The following is a 27,437-nucleotide window of genomic DNA, read 5'->3' on the forward strand; positions in this document are numbered from 1 at the left end:
TGGAAGGTCTCAGCGAGAGCTGCAAGCTGTCTGGGTGGGGGAATCCAGTGCTTCCGAAGGCTGATGTGGTACAGTTGCTCCTACTGGCCATGCTCTAATGTTACAGGGAGGTGGGCAAGTAAGGAGCTTCTCAAAGCCAGGCCAGTCTCTTCTAAGGAGGAGTGAAACGAGTACAACCTACACCATCTTCCAGTGGCCAGGTGCAGGGGCCGGCTGGTATTGTGATGATCTATGCAAATATATGGCGGGGGTTTTCGTGCACACTGTGTTCGAGAGGTGCTCTGCCAGTTGCCAGTTTGGACTTACCCTTTGGGGTTGAGCTGATGTTCTGTCTCCAGCAATACAGGAAAGGCTGGCTTGCACCTGAGACGTCAGAATCGAACGGTTAGTTAGTTAGCAGTTGGCTACTGTCTGAACTGGTGAATTTGCATATATGTGCTGATTGGCTGACGCTTCCGTTTACGCTTAAAGCTGAGAGCGCCCCAACTTCTGCAGCAAGCAAAGCCGCCGAATCGGCGCAGACGGATCCACAGTCAAGCTCGGCAATGCCTAACGACAACTATTCAAAGTGAAAAGGAAGCATTGAAGCTGATGCCCCCATATGAATATGGTGTAAGGGCTCCTCATACTAGTGGGAGCCTGGAGCCGTTGAGGAAGGGCACACAGCAGCCACTCTCAGCCTTCTCAGAAACCTGGGTAGCGCTGGGGTTCCCTCCGAGGAGCCAGCAGTGGATAAGGCTCATGAGTTCTGCTAATTGGGTTTGTACTGAGAATGAGTCTTCATATGTCCAGCTGGCGAACTACTGGGTGGCACAAACTGGCAAGAGCCCAACTCGAGCCTTTATCTCAGACTTTAAGGGTGCTTTCACACCTACACTTTTGTTTCGGAACGGATCTTGTTTGCCCAGTTAGCGCGGTTTGTTTGGTATATGGTATATTGGTATATACGTTTGGCGCCAAAGTAATCGCTCCGAGATGGCTTGAATGAGGTGGTCTCGGCTCGATTGAAATGAACCCTGGAGCGGTTCGATTGCAGTGAGAAAGCGATCCGATCAGAGTGCGGTTATATCACAGTGTTTTATGGATATGTAAAAGGCTTACGGCTATATGAAGAGAGAATTATGAGTAGGACGGGAAGTTTCGCGAGTCTCCGGATGCCCGCAAACGAGTGATGATCTCCCGGTAATCTCGCGTCTCCCTCCCGGTCCTCAAATAGGCATCGTCGCGCACCCTTCTCACCCCTCCCCACTGCATCTCTCCTCAGACACGTCGCGCGCGCACCCTGTCAATCACCACCAAACCACCACCTCTCCTGACAGTTTAGCGGGACGCTGCAAAATAAACCCTGACACTCTGACCAATGTAAGGAGAGTTTACTCGCACGTGACTTGTTTTAGCTCTTTTGGTCCGTTTAGAAACTTTGCAGTGTGAAAACGAACCGCTCCAAGAGCAAAGAGCAACAATGTAACAATTGTAATCTCTGTTTCGGAAAAACTGAATCAATTCACAGGTGTGAAAGCACCCTAACTTATCATAATCCTCAATTTTTGTGGCATCGAGGAAATTAGCATGCCTGCTTTGGCTCCCTGGTCTTTGGCCACTTCTCTCTTTTAGCAATTACTTCAAAATTGTGTAGATAAGTGTCTATATCATCCAGGTCGCTGAGCTTCAGATGTTGATGAGTGGCTGGGCGTGTCTCTGGGAGCAGGATGCGCTCCGCGAGCTGGAAGATCCACTGTTACAATTTTTCTTGCCGAACTGCGAACTGTCCAAAAAACATCTGCTGCCTGATGGAAATCTCGGCTAGCCGGTGGATGGTGTCTTCCATGACGTGGGAAATCCCTGACTGGAGCAGAAGCCGGAAGTGAATATGAGAGAGTGCAGCTCCCCTCAGAGAAACAAAACAGAGATGTGAATGGAGGATCCTCACAGGTTGTGTTGTGTTTTTCCACTATATCCTGCCCGCATTCTACAAACACGGATGTTGGATTTTGAAAAGATGCCCCAGACGGTGTGTGCATGCCTATGTGTATATGTGCGTGTGTGTTTGAGTCCCTTCTGCTACTCTTTACATGCTCATCCTGGAGTTCAGAAGCTCTGCTCTTCATCATGTTTTAGCTCTTGTGGTTTGGTTTTTGGGCTCAGGTCTGCAGCCGATATACAAACTCTAGATCTTTCATTTCCTTGTACAGTAAAGAATGCCACAGTACTGAACTGACTGCATTTCATTAAGCAAAAACACTACTACTACTTCTACTACCAGCAAAACACTATGTCCTACCTATATTTTTAGTACGTACACAAGACTTGACAGTTTTATTTTCACTCTGTATTCTGAAAACACACACACACACACACACACCAGACGTTTAGCTTGGATCTTCAGCGCTGAGCAGTAATTAATAATCATCATGTTCTGGTGTCAGTGATGTTGTGGTTACTCATCAGGACTGTTAACCTCCTGTGATTGGCTGCCTCATTAAAGTGCTGAAACCCCAACAGTTGTTGCATCATTAGTGAACATTTAGGAATTAGTGCTAATAACATGGATAAAGCTGCGCTCACACTAAAGTTTGATAATACGAAATTCTGTCATGCGGCGCTACGAAAAGGGGCGGGATTAAACAAGATGATTAGATATTAAAAAAGCGAGCGATTGCTCCATGTTTTAAATTTCTTTCCAGAGAGGTCATGTTTTGATCCTCGGTTGGTCTCACGCAGTCGTCATGCGATTTCGCAGGTCAGAGTTCACCAAGCTTGAACTTTGCACCGCAGCAACCTGCGAAACTTGACGCATGAGCTTGGGTTTCCGGTCTGACGCATTCGCGTGCGTATGAATGGAAGTCAATGGGAGGAAAAGCCCAGTGTGACCGCAGCTTTAATCACATTTCATAAACACTGATTAGGAATATCTTTATCTTTTTTCACCTCATTAACAAACAAAACATTCCACCATCAGTAAATTATATTAGTCGACAATGAGCGAAGAGCCAACAATTCATTTTATGGGTCAAAATTACAGATTTTTCGTTCTCACTTTATTTTGACGGTCCGTTGAATTCAAGTTACATTGCATCTACATGCCAACTAATTCTCATTAGATTATAAGTAGACTGTTAGGTTGGGGTTAGGGTTAGTGTAAGTTGAAATGTACTGGCAAAGTTTCTCATAGTCAGTGAAATGTCTGTTGAAGGGGCAGCATCAGCAGATATTAAGCAGACAGTCTACTAATACTCAAATGGACCATCAAAATAAAGTGTCGCCCATTTTTTTTTATGCCAAACCTCATTAGAATATTTAGTAAAGATGTGTTGTAAATTTCACCAGTTTGTGAACTTCCTTTTTGACCAGTAAAATAGTAGATTCATTGCTAAGAACTTAATTCAAACTATATAATAAACAAACTTTATGGTGGCTTGAAAAGCCGAGTCTGAAAGTTCGAAGTTGTTTTAAAGTGTAAATAGCTTAAGTAGTTTTTATGAAAATTAAAACAGTTGGCATAGATAAGTACATATATGTTAGCATATTTCTAGCATGAATTAGCATGTTGTTAGCATGATTCTAACATGAATTAGCAAGTTACTAGCATGATTCGAATCAGCATGTTACTAGCATGAATTAGCATGTTGTTAGCATGATTCTAGCATGAATTAGCATTTTACTAGCATGATTCTAGCATGAATTAGCATGTCACTAGCATGATTCTACCATGAATTAGCATGTTGTTAGCATGTTTTTTAGGATGAATCAGCTTGTTTCTAGCATGAATTAGTATGATGTTAGCATGACTAGCATGTTTCTAGCAAGGTTAGGATGTCAGTAGCATGTTAAAACTATTAGCATGTGTTAGAATAGCTAGTCATAGTCTATGGAGCAGTTGCTAGGGTGCTGAAATTGGTTGCTAGGGAGTGGTTAGTAAGTCTAAAGGTCATCAGTGATTGGCTGCTGGCTAGACTAAGTTGAATGAGGCCTGACTCTAGTCTGTAGGACAGTCTGATGCAGTTATGAGCTCACAAAGGTTGACTCGATGTTAAGTCAATGGGAATTTTGGGAATTTTCCGGGTCGTTTTTCAGAAAACCGAAAGTCGCATCAGTTAGAAAAGATATAGCAACCCGAGTCAGACCAGTTTGAAGGTTTGACGAAAGTTTGATGTAGCTTGAAATGGTTGGGAGGAGATACACTTTAAAATTAGTCTCAGAAGAAAGAAGAAGTTTAAGTGAGATAACAGTATGTTGGCTTTTTAAGCCACTCTAATAACTTTAAAGTGACTATCTCAATATTTAGATTAGTTTATAGTATGTATCTCATGCCAAAATATTGTCCAATCCTTCGAAACCAAACATAAATGTAAAGCTTATTATTCATGACACCTAACAACATGTGATGCCGCGACATCTGGTAAAGGTATGGCTTTCATGTTATGGAGTTTTTGTCCTAAATAGATCTGCGATGGTGATATTTCTTTTTTAGAAACAGTTTCTATGGGGTGGCACGGTGGTTAGCACTGTCGCCTCACAGCAAGAAGGTCACTGGTTTGAGTCCCAGCTGGGTCAGTTGGCATTTCTGTGTGGAGTTTGCATGTTCTCTCTGATTTCCCCCACAGTCCAAACACATGTGCTATAATTAAAAGAACTAAATTGGCTGTCTGCAAATAAACATGTTCATTAATGGTGCTGTTGTGTGACTGGCACAGAGCAACATCCATTGATTTGAGTGAATTCAGTCTAATGTGTCACATGACTGTGCTGCTGATGGAAGTTTTTGAGCTGTTTTGAGTGATTTCCTACAGGACAACACTAGAGGGCAGTGCAGACTCACTCACGCTCATCTCTCTCAAGCTGAGATTAACTGGAGACACACATCGTGTCACAAATATCACTGTCAGACACACACGTACTTACTAACAAATGACATAAGTAAATACACACAAACACACACATGCACACACACACAAACATCCAAGAGATACAAAAACCAACACATAAAAACAAACACACTCGCAAACACACATGCACAGACACTTACACACACACATCACATAAACAAATCACATAAAACACACACATGATCAACAACGAACAGACACACACACATAAATAAAATCCCTCAAACCCACATGCAAATGGATGAAAACAAACACACACAGACAGACAGACACACACAGTTGCACACAAAAACATACCGATGGACACAAATGCAGCAATCAAGCATGTACACACACACACACAAACACACACACAAATAGATTAACACGAAAAACAGAAACACGTATACACACACACACACACCTAAATAAACACACAAACCCAAATGGATTAACACAAAAACAGAATCACACACGCACACAAACACACACACACACACACACACACACACACACACACAGTTAAATGCACACACTGTGACACACAAATACACACATGAATAAACACACAAACACAAATGAATTTACACAAAAGCAGAAACATACACACGCATACAAACAAATCACATAAACAAACACACTCACACACACATACAATCAGTGTGTGTGATAAACGTTGTGTCAGCTCCTCATCTGCTGTATGATTATGATTATGATTATGAGGACTCACAGCATCAGATATGAGCTGACCACAGTCCATCTGCAAACTCTGCCCAGTGAAATCATCAATCAGTGACTAAAGACCTGATGATAATCATTACACTCCTGATGCTTTAGTGTTGTTTGTTTAAAGCAGGAATGATCGACACAATCCTTAATATAAAACAGAACGGAGTCTGTTTACACACTAACTATATTCTTCAGCGTGCAGCATTTATGCTCTGCAATAATGATATAACCGGGGTTTTAAAGGTGCAGTATGTAAGCTTGACACCCAGTGGTTGAACGAGGTATTACACTCCTGGTTCAATACACACCCAAGCACAGGTTGCCAGATTAATGACACTAACAGGCTGATTTAAGTCGTGTTGTAAATAAAAGCAATGACACATGATAGAAGGAATATTCTCAATATTAAAAGCAATCTTTGTCCTAACCAACAGCTGAAACTGATATTTTAGAAACGGCTTCTATTTCTGAACAACAGAAAACTCACAATGATCAGCTCAGGTGCACCTCATGTGCGTTATTCAGTGTTAAATTCTAATAATGTGAGTGTGAATGGCATTTTACGTCACATTTATTGCCATACTACTGAAAGCAGCAGCAGATAGTTCACCTCCAGTGTTGGGTGAGTTACTTTATAAAAATAAAAGATTCCAGATTACTGACTACTACTGGAAAATTGTAATCTGATTACATTACTAGTTACTTCATGCAAAAAGTAATCGGATTAATAATGACTTTACTTTGAAGTTACTTTTAAAACATATTAAATATACCTATAAACAATACAAAATATACTGCAGCTCTTTCAATTCTATTTTTGTACCCCTTAGCCCTTACAACCTAGGGTTAACGGGAAGGGCTTAAAAATTTACCCCTAAAAATTGGGACAGCTCCACAGCACCTGCACACGTCATCATATGTCCTCGCGATCTGATGCTTCATTTGAGATCAGACGATCACGACTGCTGTAGTGATTGCAGTTGTGTTATGTTTTGGTATTTAACTTCAGGACATCACTGAAGGCATATATCATGTCATCATAACGATCTAACGTGGCAATAAGATCGTAACTGTACTGTGCATTTACACAGTGGCCATATTCATCAATGTAAACACACCAAAAACAACACTAACATTAAAGCAGACACTGTGAAATGCATATTCCCAGACACTAGACTTTTCTGACAGGGTATTTGAGTGTCATCGAGTGTCAGAATTAAGACTGCTGCATAGGAGTTATGATTACTGATTATAGATTCCGAATAGATTTAGCAGTATTTATTTTAGCGTTTTTTGTTTTTTTTTAAAGCATGACGGTAAAACACGAACACAGTTATGAATATATTAAGACGTGTTTGTTTGTTGTAAAAATTCGTAATAATGATAAAAAAAAATTGTAATTAGTGGTTCTCCTTACTTCCGGGTGCCGTTGTGGCTGGTGTTTTCGGGGAAATTTTCTTACCACTTGGTTTCGAGTGTGGTCCTGAAAAATCTTTGTTTGAAGGGGTGTATACCCCTTGCCCTTAGCCCTACGTCTTTAAGCTAAAGAGAATAGGGACACCGCCTTCCCTTCACGGGCACGGGCAAAATGAGGGGTAGGGGTAAGGCGAAGGGCTAAGGGGTAGAATTGGGATTGGGCCTTAATGTTCACTGAGAAACTTTACAATGGGTTGATCACAGCAGCTATTCAAAAGACTTCAAGAGATAATTCGGGCAAAACTTAAAATTCTCTCATCATTCACTTGTTCCAAACTGGTTTGTCTTTTTTTTTTTAACACTAAACAAGACATTTAGAAGAAAACTGGATATCTGTAACCATTGACATCCATAGTATGCAAAAGCACTGCAGTGTTTGGGTGTTCTGTGATTGTCGGAGGTAATTAGTCTGCTGGAATGTGTGTATTCCATACAAAGCATGAAGCTGATTGGTCAGTTCTTGTCACGTGACTTTTTTCAACTGAGGGCCCCTGGAAAATGTGAGCAAACTTTCGCAATCTGTGCTCTGAATATAAGTGTGCGAACTTGTGCTCGCTGAAGACGCGATATGTGAATGACCCCAAACTACGTTTCTAAGCTAAGATACCTTCACTCCCAATCCTGCAGAAAAATCTAATTGAACCTGTTTAAGCTGTGTCGGGCCGTCGTGTTTTTGGCACTGGTGTCCTTATTGGTGACGAGCTGTCATAGAACGCTTCAATTGCTTGCAATAAGTTGCCGGTCGAGTTAAATGCAGTGGAAAGTTCTTTAGACACTGGACATAGACTGACTTTCACAGCAATATTTTTGTTTTTATGCTCCATGAAGTCAAAGTAATGTCTGTATTTTTACTCGAAGAAGCAGCCACTCTCATCGTAAACCTTACTATTTGTCTGGAGTGCAGCGAGTGCACTATTCTTTGCTTCTGAATGGCTGTATTTACATTTCATCTGGTGCAAATTGCGTATCACTGCAAATCTCATCACCTGTCATGTTAGGACACGAGTATACAGTGTAACCTGCTCACCTAATGTTTGCGCTTGTAATATTTATATTATTTGCTGATTAATAACCAACTCATGTGGAACTCTGAATCTGCATCTCATTTCAGAGTCTGCTACCGTCCAACAGAGGTCGCATTTCGGTCACGGACGCGCACTTTGAGAGCCTTTCTGACTGAATGAAAATATGCTGTTTTCCAGCAAGGCAACGCGGGGTGCTGAAATATAATTGGCTAAACCAGTGGTTCTCAAACTGTGGTACGTGTACCACTAGTGGTACGCAGGCTTACTTCTAGTGGTGCGCGGAGGAATCCCTGAGTAATGAAAGAAAAAATGTATACAATTTTAATCATTTGATCCGTACAAAAACACCAATGTGGTCAGCATTGGCTGTTCTCTAAAGCCTACGATCAAAGCGATGTGTTTAAAATGTTTGCTTTAGTCCTTAACGTCATCAGCTGCTAAAAATCAATACAAATGACGCAGAACTAGAGAAAGAGGTGCGTGGTGCTTGCAGAGCAGATACGTGCTAGAGCAGTGGTCCCCAACCCCTGGGCCACAGACCGACACCAGTCTATAGATCAATTGGTACCGGGCCATGCAAAAAATTATTAATTATTTCAGTTTTATTCATAATCTGAGTCTGAACGATCATTTATTTAGAAAAATCTTTTATTTTGAAAAATAACCAAATTCTCTTGTTACATCTCGGTCACTTGAGTGCCAAAATTGAACACACAGGCTAGCAAAATGAGTAAGAACTGCAGCACGACATGCTCGCGTATTCCAGGCATCCCCAGTTGAAAACATCTTAACTTTTCAGAATTTCGCACCGCGAGTCACATGACAAGAACTGACTGATATCATATTTTGTATGGAATATAATTTTGTTGAATGAATATGACTCTGTCTCGTTTTCGAACTGTGCAGTGCTGTAGCTGCTTAATTTAGCCAGCTACGCAACTTTATTTTATTACTGTTGATTATGGTGGTACTTGGAGAGACAATTTTTTTCTGAGGTGGTACTTGCTGAAAACACTTTGAGAACCACTGGGCTAAACCGTCATTGTGCAGGTTAAAAGACCAAAACAAAGACAGCCGGCACGTGACACATTCTCAAAGCAGAATATCTGCATTGTTTTTCCAGATAAATAAGAACATTCACTGATCATGTTTCTGAAACATCTGCTAACATATTATGGTATTTTATGCTTCAGAGTTGTCAAAAACTCACATATAACACCTTTAAAGGTCATGTTGTTAGACGTGAGCCTGTAATGCAAGCAGAAAATCTTTGTGTTTTTATATTTGTATGATTTGAAGCATTGAGGAGAATACTAAACAATAACAATGGAGTAAAAGAAGCATTATTTTCAGCAAAAAATGTAGTGGAGTAGAGTAAAAGTACTCTAGTAGTAAGTATTATACTGCAAAATTACTCTATAATTATTAAATTAATCTAGCTTACATTCGTGTTTAAGTCATATTGTGAGTGTGTGTGTGTGTGATTTGCTCTGGTGTGTCTTGCTCTCTCTCTCTCTGATCTGTCTGCTGTTATCTGAGTGTGTGTGTGTGTGTGTGTGTGTGTGTGTGTGTGTGTGTGTGGATCAATAGTGTCTCCTGATTCTGTGATCAATACCTGCAGTCAGGATCAACCAGCTCTAAATATAACCTGAGCGATGTCTTTATATGGCTCGACTGACTGCCCAGACCACACTCACACACACACAAAAAACACACACACGGTCACACAGACAGTTACACAGCATTACACACAAAGACAGTCAGACAGGACACAGAAAGATACACACACATGGTCACACAAACACATAAACAAACAGACACAAGCACACAGGCAAATGGATGAACACAAAACAGTAGCAAACACACACGCATAAATAAACATGGACACAAACACACAAACACACACACATAAATAAACATGCACACAGAGTCGCACAAAACTCCCACACACACCGGAACAGACAAACACAGAAGCACATATCTTGTGAAGGGAAACGATCGCTCCGTGTAAGAAACTGAACATTATTTACTATATTATTAGCTCTTTTGTTATTATTAGCATAGGAGGCTCAATAGCTAGCACTGTCACAAGGTCACTGGTTCGAGTCCCGACTGGGTCAGTTGGCATTTCTGTGTGGAGTTTGCATGTTCTCCCTGTGTTGGCGTGGGTTTCCTCTGCATGCTCCGGTTTCACAGTCCAAACACATGCGCTATCGGGGAATTGAATGAACTAAATTGGCTTTCAAGAGTTCACACTTAGCTGATGATTGATAATAAGGCTAGTTTGGTGTGCTGTCCCGGGAGAGAGCCCTGAGCTTATAAGATCCTCAAGCCTTGGGCCCCCTCCCGTTGCAAGGCGAGAGGGGAGTTTGAGCTCAGGTAGATCTCGATGACTCTTGCTTATTGTACCTAAGTGTCAAATATGGATGCTGATGGTGTACTCAGAGTTTAGCTTAAATATTTTGGATTAATTGTTTAGAGTGCTTGTTTTTGAACTGTGGGGGGAAACCGGAGGACCCGGGGAAAACCCACGCGAGCACGGGGAGAACGAGCAAAACTCCGCACAGAAATGCCGTCTGGTTTGGAAAGGAATTAAACCAGGGCCGTTCTTGCTGTGAGGCAACAGCGCTAATCGCTGGCCACCGTGACGCCCGTTTGAAAGGAGGGAAAGTAGGGTTGGGTGGGGGGGGTTTCTTCAAGACGAAGATATTGAGATGAGAAAAGTCTGGTTATTTATAGTGAGTTAAGGATCGTCTGATAGGATAATCAGTCATTAGCTAAAGTCAGAACAGCTGTGTACAATCATAAGCATGTGATCCTCTCGAAATTTGTTTGTAAATAAACTTCACTTTATTGTGAAGAGTGTGTGTGTGAATGTGTGTGTATGGGTTTTTCCCAGTACTGGGTTGTGGCTGGAAGTGCATCCGCTGCATAAAACATATGCTGGAATAGTTGGTGGTTCATTCCGCTGTGGCGACCTCGGAAAATGGAGACCAAACCGAAGGAATGAACAACAAACAAACAGTTTCTTACACCAACCGATGGTTTCACTTCACAAGACCTCACGATTATTGATTTAGACTCGTTTGCATGCGTTTATCTGTAAAGGTGCAGTATATAAATTTGACACTCAGTGGTTGAACTAGGTATTGCACTCCTGGATCAAAACACACGCAAGCGCAGGTTGCCAGATTAATGTGAGTGTACCTGACTATCAAGCCTAAAGGCTGATTTGGACAAATTTCTAAATAAAAGCAACGGCTCAAGATAGAAGGAATATAGAAGGAAAACCGACTGTTTTGGTGTGGATCCGAGCGCCATTGCTGGATTCATATATGCCAAACGAACCGCGCTAACTGGGCAAACGAGACATAGGTGCAAGCACCCTAAGAGCAGCATTATTAATATTTGCTTCACAGCCTCAGATGAGCTCTCGTGAAGTGTATACAGCTCATATAAAGAGCATTGCTGTCTGTCTCTCCGGATTCACTTATAATACTCCTGCTGTGAGATGCACATCTGCACACACACAAACACAAACACACAAACACACACGCACGACTAATGAGACTAATGAATTAGATGAACGCATTATTTGCTTCCTGCAGGGGATTGTTGGAGTATTTCCAGAGCAGATATTTATAGACGACCACACACACACACACACACACACACACACACACACACACATGCATCACTTCTTGTCCACCCACAGATCTGTTGTTTTCTTACATTGATGCACAAAATTGCATTGATATCTGGATCTAAAACCGCAGAAGGCACACTAATGCCAAGTTCAGACTGTCTGATTTTCAAAGTAGTCGTGTCACAGATGTTTTCACACTGCATGACTATCTGGGCTAGCGTTTTGTCGCTGCTTTGTTTACACTGCAAGATGGTTCGGCGACAGGGACTTTCATATTGCATGACTTTACAATTGGAAGAATCGTCCAACTTCGTCCAAACTACGTCTCACAGCCAAAAACACGTCGTATATCTTTTGTTATTTACTACATAATGAGAAAGAAGCCTTTAATGGGGTAGAAAATGTACATATTTGCTCACCTGGGTTTGAGTTAGAAATTCCTCCTGAATTTTCTTTTTTAACTTTCTGTATGAATCGTCAAACAGACACGGCTGCTCCTGCCAAATTTCCACTAGTTTTTCCTCCATTCCTTGGATCCAAATAAACCAAAAATTGGCGCTTTTAACTTATCCCCCAGCCTCCCACTGGCCTGCAGGCGCACACACACACACACACACACACAAGTGAATGCTGCTCTCTTATTGGCTGTAGGTGATTGCCGTTGTTATTTAGAGTCAAAACTCATTTCACACGGCATGATTTGAATCATCAAATACTAACTTCAAGTTGATTATTTGGTATCAGAAGTGGCTTATATGAAAGGCAAAGGCCTCTAGATGACACATTTTTGAGCACATTAAAATCTGATCATGCCTTGATTATTACTGATTTCATTAGAACAGTAAGGTCTGACTCTGCTTAGACTAAAGTCTCATCACTGAACAGAAATAATGTCCAGCATAGAATATAAAGTCCTGCTGCAGTGGAGACAGAATGAAGATTGTGTCTGACTCCATCATGAGCTTGGAGGACTGCATCCATACATCTCTGACATGACTCACATCACTGATTAATAAGTCATCTGGAATGAAGAAGAAAGCGTTCAGCAGGACTCCCAGAGTTCATCAAGACTCTTTGGGTTCATCTTTCAACGCCTCCTCCTCCGTCTTACCCCAGACATGCTCAATAATGTTCATGTCTGGTGACTGGACTGGCCAATCCTGAAGCAGCTTCACCGTCTCTGCTTTCAGGAGCTTTGATGTGGAGGCTAAAGTATGAGAAGGAGCGCTATCCTGCTGGAGAATTGTCCCTCTCCTGTGGTCTGTAATGTAATGGGCAGCACAAATGTCTTGATCCCTCAGGCTGTTGATGTTGATCCACTCTGCAGATCTCTCGCACACCCCCATACTGAATGAACCCCAAACCATGATTTCTCCTTCACCAAGCTTGACTGATTTCTGTGAGAATCTTGGTCCATGCTGGTTCCAGTAGGTATTCTGCAGTATTTGTGATGATTGGGATGCAGATCAACAGATGATTCATGGGAAAAATCCACCTTCTGCCACTTTTCCAAACGATCAACTAGAAGTCAAGATATTATTTGTTGCTCTTACAACTGAGAATGACGTTTGTCAGATAGTGTACTGTTCTATACTGTTTATTGCACATTTAAATATCAATATAAAAATTACGTAATCTCTCCCTCGATTTCTGATTTTCAAAAAGATACAAAACATATGCGTTTTTAAAGGAAAACCTATTAGTGTGGACATGGCCTGAATAAAAAGGTTATCTCGTCGCGGGGAAAGAGTAAAATGTTACGTAAACAATGTAGCAGCTGCTTACACTGTTATAACATGATTGCTCCATGAAGCCATTCTTTCAAATATACATGTATTATTCTGGTTTGACATTGAATCCAATCTCTCTATCATCTGTAATCAGAGAGTGTTCACGGTGTCTGACCACGGCTCATCTAGGATAAGCTTATCTCTCTAATCCTCACCAACACAATGGCTTTTCAAGATTCGACTTCAATGTTCCTCCATTCTGCTTCTTTCTGGAATGATCTAAAAAGATTTCTGCCTTAAAGGGGATTTATTATGCAAAACTCACTTTTATAAGAGGTTGTGTGTGGCAGCAGTGTGTGAAAATAACCAGCTTCTAGTGGTGGTCTGCAGAAACACTTTGATTGACATTCTCCTTTTGTACGTGTCATCAGAGGGGGAAAGCCCCGCCCACTAGTGACTATCTCTGTCTCATTAGCATAAACAGTGAGAAGCAGCAGTCTGCTATTAGAGTTTTGAATCTGCCACTATGCTGACACACAGGCGTTTGTAGCTCCGCCCTCTTCTGAAAAGAGCACAATCTCATTTGCATTTAAAGCGACAGTCACCAAAACACCACATCAAAGCCTAAAAGGGGCAGTTTCAGAGAGTTATAATACATTATTTGTGGGGTATTTTGAGCTGAAACTTCAAACACACACACACACTTTAGAGACATCAGATGCTTATTTTACATCTTGTAAAAAGGAGTGTAATAGGCCCCCTTTAAAATAGTCCTTGTGTTTTAGATCAGTGGTTCTCAAAGTGGGGGTCGGGACCCCCAAAAGGGTCACAGGACAATGAAGGGGGGTCGCCTGATGATTTCCAAAAATAAAAAAATTGTCGTTTATGGTTACTATATAATTCAGTATATAGTTACTATAGTAGCTTATGCCTCGTTTCCACTGACTGGTACAGTACGGTATGGTTCGGTTCGGTACGGGTCACCTTTATCAGGCTTGCGTTTCCACCATAAAGGGTACCCTTTTGGTGGGCATGGTGTATGACAAAGTTTAAGTCGACGTCATGCTCGCTCGAATAAATGTCTATAGTAAAGCTGTACGCAGGCCCGAATTGGCTAATCGGGAGGACCGGGAGAATTCCCGGTGGGCCGGTCCGTTTTTTGGCCGCGAGGGCCGGTGTCCCTAGCTCCAGAATCTGTTGCTCTCAGTAATTACACTTTTTAAATTTATTTATTTACTTGACCACAGCCTTTTTATTCATTACTATACCGCAACTCTTCTCTTTTGATTCATAAAACAGTTGTTGTGGTCGAGCGGATAGCACGTTAAGTTAAAACGCCGCGGACCCGGGTTCGATCCTCGTTAGAGTAATTTTGTGTTTTCATTTTTATTGATAAGACATATAATACTGTTAGGATTGTTGAACATTTGAAGTTCTAAAGCAGCTGTTTTCTCAAAAAAAAAAAAAAAAAGACGTGATAGTGTCATTAGAAACTGATTTGGAAATATTTATTTATTTACTTATTTTAATATAGTCAGTCGTGAACTGATGTGGGCCGGTCTGAGGCTTGAACTCCAGAGCTGAAAAGGTGTCCCACTCCGGCCCTGGCTGTACGGGTCGTCCACATATCATATGAGCAGCACTTCTCACAAAATAGATGCTTTATACACATAAATACTTGTTTATAAATGTTTATTACTAACTTTTCTATGAACATGAGTTGATTATAACTGCAGATCAATGACAGTGCCAAATAGCCTACTGTAACGTCTGCAATTATATTAAATAAATACATAAATGCAACATATATGAACACATACAGCCTCTTACAGTCTCCGATATATTATTAATTACAAAAAAACTACACACAGTAAACATTTAGTACTTATTTGAGTTCAAAAACACATGCAATATGGCCCACAGTCAGCGCAAACCTCTCATCTGTGTCTGTAATCTTCACCAGCACATGTAAGTTCTGTTAGAGAGTCATTTCGTCATTCCCAGTTCATATTAGTCCAAAAGGCGAAGATAAACATGGCAGTTTGTTCATGATTAGGTCGCTAAAACAATTTTGCTCCTGTGTTTTGACGGCTTCTCTTTTTTTTCCACGTTTCACTCTCGCTTCATTCTCGCGCTTGTCCTTTTTTCCTGAATGGATCAGATGACGGAGACACTTCAGTAATCACACACAAGCTATTATCATCAGCTCAAGAAGTTCGTTATATCAAATATAGACGCGGCACAAGCTCCCGGAAGAAAGCGAATACCGCTCGCAATTTTAGACGGGCTCGTAAAACAACAACAGGACACGACATATTTTTCTTCTTGGCTTTGTGTCTGTTCATCAAGACAATGACAAGGTTTGTTTGAGCCCGGGTCATCCATGGCTGGTTATTATATTTATATAGTATTTCCATGTAATATCTCAGCTTTTTATTTTAAAAAAACATGGCGGTTCCTTTGTTTACATTTTGTGTAGCTCCACGAGCTCGTGACATATCTTTGTAACCAATCAACGTTCAGCTGCACGTGTAGCTCCACCTTTTGGTACTCTTTCTCCCGTTTGGTACCCTTTTGAAAGGGTGCTGCAAAAGTGATACGGTACAGTTTGGTTCGGTACACTTTTGACAGTGGAAACGGCCATAAAAGCATACCAAACCTAACTGTACCGTACCACTCAGTGGAAACGGGCCATTACATATTGAATTAAGACCCCTGGGGTAATTACATTACATTAAAGACACAGCAATAGCGTCAGATGCAGCAGATTTATTTTACAGCACCAGGTTAGTCTTTCTGGCACATTTACAGCACTGACATACATACAAAAAAATATACGAAGAATAGACTTGGGTCTATTGGTGTGTGTGCGCCATTGCATGCAAGGTTTCTGTATTTATAACCACCTCAAAGTTTGGGAAACCCTGTTTTAGATAACATTCATTTTCAGCTCAAAAACATACAAGCTTCAAGTTTTCCTCAAGTGTTCCGGTTATATAGCCTATTTTTAACTGAGCTCCTGTTAGGGATAATGGTGTTTTGTTTAATCCTATATATGAAGAGTTCCGATGCCAAACCATCTAAATCCATCCAACTTCTTTTCTTGTAAGCGAGCACTTTGACATCTTCTCTTTGTTTTCGTGCTACCAGATGACCGCTTACCTATGTGTGGATGGCTTTTTGTGTGGACTGCTTTGTTACCAGTTTGCCCCGACAACAGGGTTCGGGTGATTGGGTCAATCAGTGCTTTTGAAAACACTATGGGTTGGGTTTAGGGAAGGAGGTGGGTGGGGTTATCGGTCAGTCATATCGGTCAGTCATTGAGTTGTTTATTCAGTCAAAAGTGGCCTCTGGTGAATTTACGCGTGAAGGCACTCATGAGAGAAATTTGAGATCTGAAAATGCACGAACAGCGGTCTCTGGTGGATCCACGAAAGCAAAAGCTGCAAACACCTAGCTCCTGGGTTGTATTTCGCGATCTCCAGAAATGTAAACAGCGTATTAATAAAGAGCCTGGCTTGCAACGTAGTTATAAAATAAATAATGAAATAAAGTAAATCAACATACAATAATCTTGTGAAAGTCTATATAGCATTTGGTTATAGCAATATAGCAATGGTTGCCAAATATTGTTAAATTTTCTATAGCAATGGTTGCCAAATATTGTTAAAATATGCATTTTTAAACAAGTGCATATTAGTGTGAACATTTGTGGTGTTCGTGTTTGCTTGCTGATTTGCAGATGGTGCAGACGCAGGTTCAGCAGTTCACGCGGCTCTAATGTTGATGTACTCGCGTATTGACTGATGTGCTGATGAGTGCTGCTGTTATGAAATACTGAATGTCATGGCATACAAACTATTACAATAATCTATAGCGGCTGACACACTAAAAACATGATGGTGAAATACCAGCGTTTTGCATGTGACATTTGCAGTAAAGAAAGTGCACATAGAAAGTGCACTACCTGACAAAAATCCAAGCTTTAGGAACAGCAAATAATAACTTGACTTCTAGTTGATCATTTGGTATCAGAATTGGTTTATATGAAAACCCATCTAGATTAAGGATTGTTCAGATGATGACAGTGTTTTGAGAGTTGCAGAAACACACCCTGGTGAATCTCACATTATCAGAGGAACTTTGGACTCATTTGGAAAAGTTTAGTTCAATCAGCTGTTTAGTCAAAGTGCACATGTGACAGCTGTTATCGGGACGGTTTGTTACTCAATTGTCCTGCTATGGAAATAAAGTAAACATTCTTCATCTTCTCATAAGTGACATGCATCTAAACTAGGGATGCCACGGTTCTCAATATAATATTGAACTGTACGGTACGACCTCCACGGTTCAATAAGCGCTTGTGAATTGCGTTTTCTCGGTTTTGCGTGTAAATAATTTATGTGCGTTTCATATCTCCCCGAATTGACTGTGTGTGCCTGTAAGCCCATGAGCTGAGATGAGGAAACTCCTCCCCACGAGTAAATATCCAATCACTATGCTCTAAAGTTAGAGAGCGCTTGACCATCATTCTATACTTTAACATGGCGAGCGGCGGTGAAGTCAGGCAACATTACAAGGAAGCGCCGGCAAAGTGAGGCAACAGTACGAGAAAGCGCCGGCGTCTTTCAAATCTGCAGTGTGAGGACATTTCTGTTTTTCCGGTAAGTTTAATGCCAGTAAAAGAAAAAATGGTGAACAAAAAATAACTGTGTGCAAGCATTGATTTACACGTATAACCACGACTGCACATCTGCAGCGCATCACCCAGCAATATCACTGTCTGAAGCAGGAGAGCAGAGAAGGTGATAAAGTCCTCCAAACAGCAACAATCCCTCGCTGAATCCTTCAAGCAAACAAACCCAACTGGTTCCGAGAGACACATAAAATAGCAAAGGCAGTGCGGGTGTTCACTGCTGAAGATTTGCAGCCGTTTTCGGTGATTTGAGATGTGGGCTCTTGTCATCTTATAAAAGCACTCGATCCGCGTTACAGACTACAGTCTCACATTTTTTCAGCAGCGAGATAATGAAGATGCTTTATTTAAGTTTACTGAAGTACAAAAATGTTGATTTGAAATGGCCAATTTATCTTTATTAGCTTCACATGTGTGTTTATTTTTAAAGTGTAGGATTTTATGTGTTCCCCAGTTTGTTCATGGGCTACCAGCAGCTGGGAGATTTCAGTGTTCATTTTTTATACTATACACTAGGAACTGCTGTACTTTTCCTGGCTTTTAAGTAAAACAAAATGAGTATTGTATACATGCGTTTTTATTTGTTTTCTCCTTAACCTTGCACTGTTCCTATTGCCTATAAAATAAAATAAAAACACACGTGTCAAGCCATGAAAACCGAACCGAAAACCTTGTTAAAAAACCGAGGTATGTATTAAACCGTGGACTAACTGTATTGTTGCATCCCTAATCTAAACAGTTTGGGTCAAGGCGTGTAAAGATTTTGAACATCTTCTTGGACACTTTTAATGCTTTCAAACTGCTGCATTTTCAAATCGCCCATGTCTTCAGGTAGTTCATTGTAATGCGATATACCTTCTATGTGCGATGTGATTGTACAGGAATCACAGGACGGATTTTTCTAATCCCCATTGACAAGAAATAATAAAGTAGTGACTGCAGGTTAAAGGAAAGCAGTGGAGTAAAAGTACTGATACTGCGCTAAAAATGTACTCAAAACTACATAGTAAATTACAATTCCTGAGAAAAACTGCTCAATTACAGTAGTTTGAGTATTGAGTACACCACTGATTCGGTCAAAAAGTATAAAAGCTGATCTCGCAATACGTTTGCTGTGTAACCAAATTAAAGAATTACTTGCTGAGATGCTGGCAAACTTACATGAATTTTACACAGTGATATAAAGATGTGCTCATTGCAAGTTAAAGATCGATAGCATTTCAGTCATGCAGGACCTTGCATAAGGCCTCAGTATACTTCAAATAGAATCGAAAAGTGAACTGAAATGACGTCAAACAAAATCTCGCACAGTGTGTCATTAGGACAAACAAACACAAACTCCGTCTCACTAGTTTATTTGAGCATTTATCCGAACATTTGGGACAATCCCAGTACACAAGTCAGCAAAATACTGTATATAACACTGGATGCTATAGCAAAAATATCTTACACATTGTTCCTTAAAGTTATATTGTAATCAGTGTTAATGAAGTTACCCTACATGGTTCTCCGCCCAATATGAGGTTCATAGGTCCAAGAGTCAGATCCTGCTTTAATGATTAATCTGGACTGCTGGGTTGATGTCATTATCTGAAGCAAAATATTTTAAAAATCCCTTAAAACTAAACCAAAACCATAAAATGCCAAAACTTACTCTGTTAATTGGTAAATGTGTGGATTAATCTGTGACTCTCAGAGATTTCTGAACTCAATAACCAATTAAAAATATATAACTACACCACAACAAATGTTTCACTTTTTATTTATTTATATATTTTTTTTGTCGAAATATCTAAAAATCCTTAAATGAAGAAGCATTTTCTAGACAAGCAAAACACTTTGTTTTGTTTTAGGAAATACGATTGACTCAATATTAAAGCATTTTTTTCTCAATATTAAAAATATTATCTCTTTGTATTATATACTCATTATTGTATATTATATTATTATATTATATTATTAATAAATATTATATTATGTCTTCTAAATAAAATGCCAAAAATTAAGTGAGTTTTTCCTTAAAACTAGCTAAATAATCTGCCAATGGGGTCAGGAAAATAATGCTATGTTTGCAAAGCAATAAACAAGATTATTTCTCTCACTCCATTGGCAGAGTATTTAGCTAGTTTTAAGGAAAAACTCTTAATTTTGCCGTATTATTTCCGAAAACAAGACAATATTCTTAATATTGAGAAAAAAACGTTTTAATATGGAGTCCTGTAATTGTTTTGTGGAATTTTGAACTCTTTAATTTTAACATTTCTAAAAACAACACCATTTTCCTTGTCTATAAATTTCGTCCTGATTTAATGATGTTTCGATATTTGCATTAGAAACAGTAAGAACATTTTCCCCCCAGCGTATGTACAAGTGTGAACCATAGATCATCCTGATGAACTGTTATAAACAGAAATGTTATCAGCTCTTCAGTGTCGTCACTGCAGTGTGTTCGTAGATTGAACTTCGGCTTCATAAAGTGCGAACTGTGGGCACGTTGTGGAAGATTTATGGCATTAGTCCATAATGAGATGAGTGTTGAGCGTGTGACTTTTCTGAGAGCGACACTTCACACGTTACTGAAAGGCGAGAGGCATATCAGCCTGATCTCACAAGGAGACATAACTATTTCAGGGTTTGTCAATTTCAAGAGTTCACATTTACAGCAGCTGATGATTGATAATAAAGCAAGAGACTATTAGGGGTTGCCATGTAGACATGAACCAGGATATACTATACTATACCAACTATACCAGCATATGCGGTGAACGCCCAGTACTAAAACACTCATATACTGTGCCAATTTGGTTTATTCGATTCACTTATACTGGATGTCTTTGGACTGTTGGAGGAAACCGGAGTACTAAGGGAAAACCCACACGAGCACAGGGAGAACATGTAAACTCTTCACAGAAATACCACCTGACTTAGCTAGGACTCAAGCCAGCGAACTTTTTGCTCTGAGGCAACAGCGCTAGCCACTGAGCCGCCGTGCCACCCTGTCCAAGATTAGTCTATGATAGAGGGGGAGGAGTAGGGGTGGATCAAGGTCATAATAGTTTTTGATTATTTCGTTTTGACTTGTTGTTTTCAAATTCATTTATTTTTCATTAGTTCTTAGAGGGAGATGTACTCGTTTTTATTAGTTTCTATATTTTGAAATTATTTAGTTTTAATTTAATTTTTATTAGTTTCAGTTTTAGTTTTTTTCTAAATAAGCATGTTTGTTAGGTGCAAGACTCAAAATCATCAGGTTAAATATTCAAATATTAATAAATAATAAAAACTCATTCAGGGGGCGAAGCAGTGGCGCAGTATGTAGTGCTGTCGCCTCACAGCAAGAAGGTCTCTGGGTCGCTGGTTCGAGCCTCGGCTCAGTTGGCGTTTCTGTGTGGAGTTTGCATGTTCTCCCTGCGTTCGCGTGGGTTTCCTCCACAGTCCAAAGACATGCGGTACAGGTGAATTGGGTTGGCTAAATTGTGAATGTGTGTGTGGATGTTTCCCAGAGATGGGTTGAGGCTGGAAGGGCATCCGCAGCGTAAAAACTTGCTGGATAAGTTGGCGGTTCATTCCGCTGTGGCGACCCCGGATTAATAAAGGGACTAAAGCCTGATTTATACTTCTGCGTCAGGTGACCGGCGTAACCCACGGCGCAGGCAACGCGCGTAGCTGTGCATTTATACTTCTGCGCGCTGTCTCTGTCGGTCTGCATTAACACTTCCGAAACGCTAGTTGGCAGTGAGGTGTAAATGTTCCTCTGTGTTGAGTTTCTTCGCTACTTTTTTTGCATTTCCTGAACACTTCCTGGATGTACAAGTGGCTCAAACTCGCTCATTTTGAGGCAGGAACCGGCGGACGTGCAACAACTTTAACTATGAGCTAAAAACAAAACAAAACTTTCCATCCGGAGCTCCTTCACGGGACTCCACACTTGTAAACAATCGCTCGCGTGGCGTCGCGCCATTCGCCCGGCTCTCGGTCCCGCCCAGACTCGTCACCGCTACCAACCCGACCAATCACAGAGCTTACGCGTCATTGCGACGTGTCGTTACTTTTTTTGAGAGGTGCACGTCAGTGACGGCGATGGCTACGGCGAAGGGCTATGCGGCAGCGCCGTAGCATACGCCGGTGTTTGACGCAGAAGTATAAATCAGCCTTAAGCCGACAAAAAAAATGAATGAATGAATGAATAAAAAACTCCTACACATTTTGAAACTTGTATTCAGAGGACACGTGAACCCTGTCATCTACCACTGCCGTCTACCCATCCTCAAATTCACATACAACAGCACACAAGACAGCAGCTTTAATTACAATATGTGTGCAAGGCTGCTCTGAGATTAGATACACAGTAGTGATGGGAAGTTCTGCATGATTGGGATGCAGTTCAACAGTTGATTCATGGGATAAATTTACCTTCTGCCACTTTTGCGAATGCTCAACTAGAAGTCCAGTTATTATTTGTTGCTCTTACAACTGAGATCCACAACAAGACTTTGGTCAGGTAGTGTAAACATAAGTGTTTCTAGCCCTTCTTGTTCTGTGCTTTTGAAGCACTGTGGATTATTTAGATTTAGTGGAATGTTTAATGAATCTGAGACTATAAGACGGATGTCCTGATGTCCGTTTCTAATTGAATTGTAATTGTCCTCAGTGATGACTCTCATCACTGTAATATAATGAAGAGCTGCGTTCTGTTTGGACACAATCATTAGTCAGGGAGGGAAGAAGTTTTGTTTGTATGAGCGTGTATATGGGTATATTTGTGTGTGTGTATGTGTATAAATGAGTGTGTGTGTGTGTGTGTATAAATGAGTGTGTGTTTGAGCTCGCCTCATTACTCATCATTTAATCTTCCATCAAATGCTCTGTCAGTGAACTGAGCTGATATTAGAGCTGACAGTGTCTGTGAGTCTTCACATCGTTAATTACACCACCACACTAAATAACCGCTAATTAGCTTTTACCATTCATTAACAATCACGGTATTCTCCACAAACGGCCTGAGACGTTCATCTGGAGCAAAGATCAGACTGACATGAGTTGCAGGAAACACACACACACACAAATACACACAAGAACAGACACAACCACACAGACACACACACGCAAGCATGCTCACAAAAACACACACACACGCTTAAAAACACTCATTCAAACAAACACACACACAAGCACACTCACAAACACACACACAAACACACACACACTAATACACACACACCCAAACATTCACACAAGAACAGACAAAAATTCACACACACACTCAAACATACGCACACACACAAACACACACACACACACATGCACGCTCACTAACAGACACACACAAGCATGCTCACATGCACACACACTAATACATACACACACACTCAAACATACACACCCAAGCACACACACCCAAACATGCACACAAGAACAGACAAAAATTCACACACACACACTCAAACATACGCACACACACAAACACACACACACAAGCATGCTCACACGCACACACACTAATACATACACACACACTCAAACATACACACCCATGCACACACACCCAAACATGCACACAAGAACAGACAAAAATTCACACACACACTCAAACATATGCACTCACACAAACACACACACATAAGCACGCTCACAAACACACACACACATGCACGCTCACAAACAGACACACACAAGCACGCTCGCACGCACACACACACACAAACACACACTAATACATACACACACACTCAAACATACACATCTAAGCACACACACCCAAACATGCACACTCAAACATAAACACACACACAAACACACACACACATGCACGCTCACAAACAGAAACACACAAGCACGCTCACACGCACAAACACACACACACACACACACACACACACTAATACATCCACACACACACTAAAACATACACACACAAACACACACACCCAAACATGCACACAAGAACAGAGAAAAATTCACACACACACACATGCACGCCCACAAACAGAAACACACACACATACACACACACATTAATACATCCACATACACACTCAAACACACACACACAAGCACACACACCAAAACATGCACACAAGAACAGACAAAAATTCACACACACACTCAAACATATGCACACACACAAACACACACTCAAAAGCACTCATTCAAACACACACATACACAAGCCTGCTCAAAAAACACACACACAAACACACTCAAAAACACTCATTCAAACACACACTCACACACAGACAAACAGCTGTTTTTATTTGTGCAGAAATCCGCTGTCCTGGATTCTGAGTGTGTGAGCAGCAGCCAGATGTGTGTTTTTAAGGGTTGTTCCAGTTCGCTGATCTCTCTCTCGCGCACACACACACACACAGACACACACACACAGAGGAATAAGCCCCTGTCCATTCCAGAGCAATTATTCAAGCTGGCATGAGGATGGAGGAGGAGCTTGAGTCGGCCAATCTCCCACCAGCCCCCCTCCACACACACACACACACACACACGCTTGCATAATGGCAGTGGAGCGAGAGGCAGTCACACGCTCTGTCTCTCTGTCTGTGTGTGTGTGTGCCGCTGTCAGCATGGCTGGATCTCAGTGCTCCTCTGTCTGAAGACTGCGGTGTGTGTGTGTGTGTGTGTGTGTGTATACGTGATGGGGCAGTTGTGCTGCTTCCCTCTGTCTCGACCCCAGGATAAGCTCAGTAAGTGTCTGAAAAAACCCTAAAATCTTGTGTGCTTCTCTGCTGGTGAGCGTCGCGAGCATCTGATCGCTGGGCTGCGGGTGGAAACATCGCTGTCTGTAACATGATGATGATGATGATCTATGGTGATTTCTGCTCTGCTGGGGTCTGTGTGGTGGGATTGTCTGCATGTGGGAGCCTCTGATGGTCATGTGTCAAGCTGTCATGGTTTTAACCTTTATTTCCTAATGATTAATTGTCTAAGAAGTTATTGCGGCTGTGTGATTGTCTGAGAAATGCGAAGGAAAAATTGGTATTGTGCGATTAATTGTCTAGTGAGTAATTGTGATTATGCGATTGCCCAAGGAGTCATTGCGATTATGTGAGTAATTGTCTTAGAATTCATTGTGATCATGCAAGTAATTGTCTAGGAAGTAATTGCGAATATTAGTTTGTCTATAGAATAATAGCGAATATACAATTAATTGTCTAAGAAGTAATTGGTATTATGTGATTGTCTAATGAGTAATTGCGATTATGCGTTTGTCTAGGAAGTAATTGCGATTATGCGTTTGTCTAGGAAGTAATTGCGATTATGCGTTTGTCTAAGAAGTAATTGCGATTATGCGTTTGTCTAAGAAGTCATTGCTATTATGCGATTGTCTGAGAAGTGATTGCCATTATGCAATTAATTGTCTAAGAAGTAATTGCGATTATGCGTTTGTCTAGGAAGTAATTGCGATTATGCGTTTGTCTAGGAAGTAATTGCGATTATGCGTTTGTCTAGGAAGTAATTGCGATTATGCGTTTGTCTAAGAAGTAATTGCGATTATGCGTTTGTCTAAGAAGTAATTGCGATTATGCGATTGTCTAAGGAGTAGTTGTGATTATTCGATTAATTGTCTAGGAAGTCATCCCAATTATGCGATTGTCTAAGAAGTATTTGCGATTATGCGATTGTCTAAGAAGTAATTGCTATTATGCAATTGTCTAAGAAGTAATTGCGATTATACGATTAATTATCTAAAAATTAATTGCAATTATGCAATTGTCTAGGAAGTAATTGCGATTATACGATTAATTGTCTAAGAAGTAATTGCGATTATGCGATTGTCTAAGAAGTAACTGCAATTATGCGATTAATTGTCTAGGTATTGTCTAGATGTAGTTGTGATTATGCAATTAATTGTCTTAAAAGCACTTGCGATTATGTGATTAATTGTCTAAAGTATTTACGATTAAGTGTCTAAAAAGTTATTGCAGATATGTGATTGTCTAAGAAGTCATTGGAATTATGCGATTAGTTGTCTAAGTAATTGTGATTATGCAATTGTTTAAGTAATTGCGATTGTGCAATTAATTGTCTAAGATGTCTTTTCCGTTATGTAATTAGTTGTCTAAGGAGTAATTGCGATTATGTGATCAATTGTCTAAGGAGTAATTGCAATTATACGATTGTCTAATGAGTAATTGCGAATATGCGGTTGATTGTCTAATAAGTAATTGCGATTAATTGTCTTATGAGTACTTCCGATTATGTGATTAATTGTCTAAGAAGTAATTAAAATTATGTGATTGTCTAATGAGTAATTGCGATTATGCGATTGTCTAATGAATAATTGCGTTTATGGGAGTAATTGTTTCAATCGTAATTGTGATTAATTGTCTTATGAGTACTTTCGATTATGCGATTAATTCTCAGAAGTAATTGCGATTAATTGTCTTATGAGTACTTTTGATTATGCGATTAATTGTCTCTGAAGTAATTGCGATTAATTGTTTTATGAGTGCTTTCGATTATGTGATTGTCTAATTAGTTGTGATTATGTGATTGATTGTCCAAGAAATAATTGCAATTATGCGATTGTCTAATGAGTAATTGCGATTTGTGCGATTGATTGTCTATAAAGTAATTGTGGTCATACGATTAATTGTCTTAAAAAGTAATTATGAATAATCATCTAAGAATTTACTAGAGTTGTGTAATTAACTAAAAAGTAATTGCAATTATGCGATTGTCTAGGGATTAATTGCAATAATGAGAGTAATTGTCTAAGAATTAATTGCGCGTTTTGATTATGCGATTGCCTAATTGTGAATATGTAATTAACTAAGAAGTAATTGTGATTATGTTATGACTTGTCTAAGAAGTCATTTCAATTATGTGATTAATTGTCTTTTGAAATTTGAAAGTGAAAGTAAAAGGCATGTGTGTTTGAAACAGTGCCTCTATATTTTGGTCCCCCTTGTGGCAATAATAAGAGTGACACCTGAAACAACCACGGCTGGATTAAATAACACAATTAGATGGCATCACCAGACCAGAAAAAGGCCTGATTGAAATCTGGATTTAATAATGCTCCTGTCTAGCTTGAGGCTAAGGATTTGATCTGATTTTTGCAGGGATGAGATAGGATGGGATGGCAGCACCACGTGCATCATTGTGTTGTGAAAGTTAACTCTATCTTTAATGAGGCTCCATCAGTCTGTGGAGGGAGAGGGTTTTGGTAAAAAGACGTGTTTTTGAATGTCTTACATGTTGTCTAGTAGTTGTAGTTCTCCTTTGTCTTTTTTACAGTATGCATCTCGTGTT

General features: G+C 40.3%; 2 protein-coding genes across 5 annotated transcripts in view; one reads left to right on the forward strand and one right to left on the reverse strand.

Moving 5' to 3' along the window:
- Positions 1-27,437, reverse strand: part of ppil4 (peptidylprolyl isomerase (cyclophilin)-like 4) — an 892,903-nt gene that overhangs the window by 351,966 nt on the left and 513,500 nt on the right. The window lies entirely within an intron of this gene.
- akap7 (A-kinase anchoring protein 7) overlaps positions 1-27,437 on the forward strand; it is a gene marked incomplete at its 3' end in the record, with an annotated part of 498,825 nt that overhangs the window by 15,400 nt on the left and 455,988 nt on the right. For 2 of the 4 annotated variants that reach the window (NM_001442887.1, NM_001442888.1), the window contains 1 exon segment: positions 24,672-24,865. In NM_001442887.1, coding sequence (NP_001429816.1) covers positions 24,817-24,865 — 49 coding nt within the window. In that variant the 5' untranslated portion in view covers positions 24,672-24,816. 4 annotated transcript variants of the gene reach the window in all.

The sequence above is a fragment of the Danio rerio genome, chromosome 20 (assembly GCF_052040795.2).
Source record: "Danio rerio strain M-AB ecotype USA chromosome 20, GRCz13ab, whole genome shotgun sequence".
Lineage (NCBI taxonomy): Eukaryota > Metazoa > Chordata > Actinopteri > Cypriniformes > Danionidae > Danio > Danio rerio.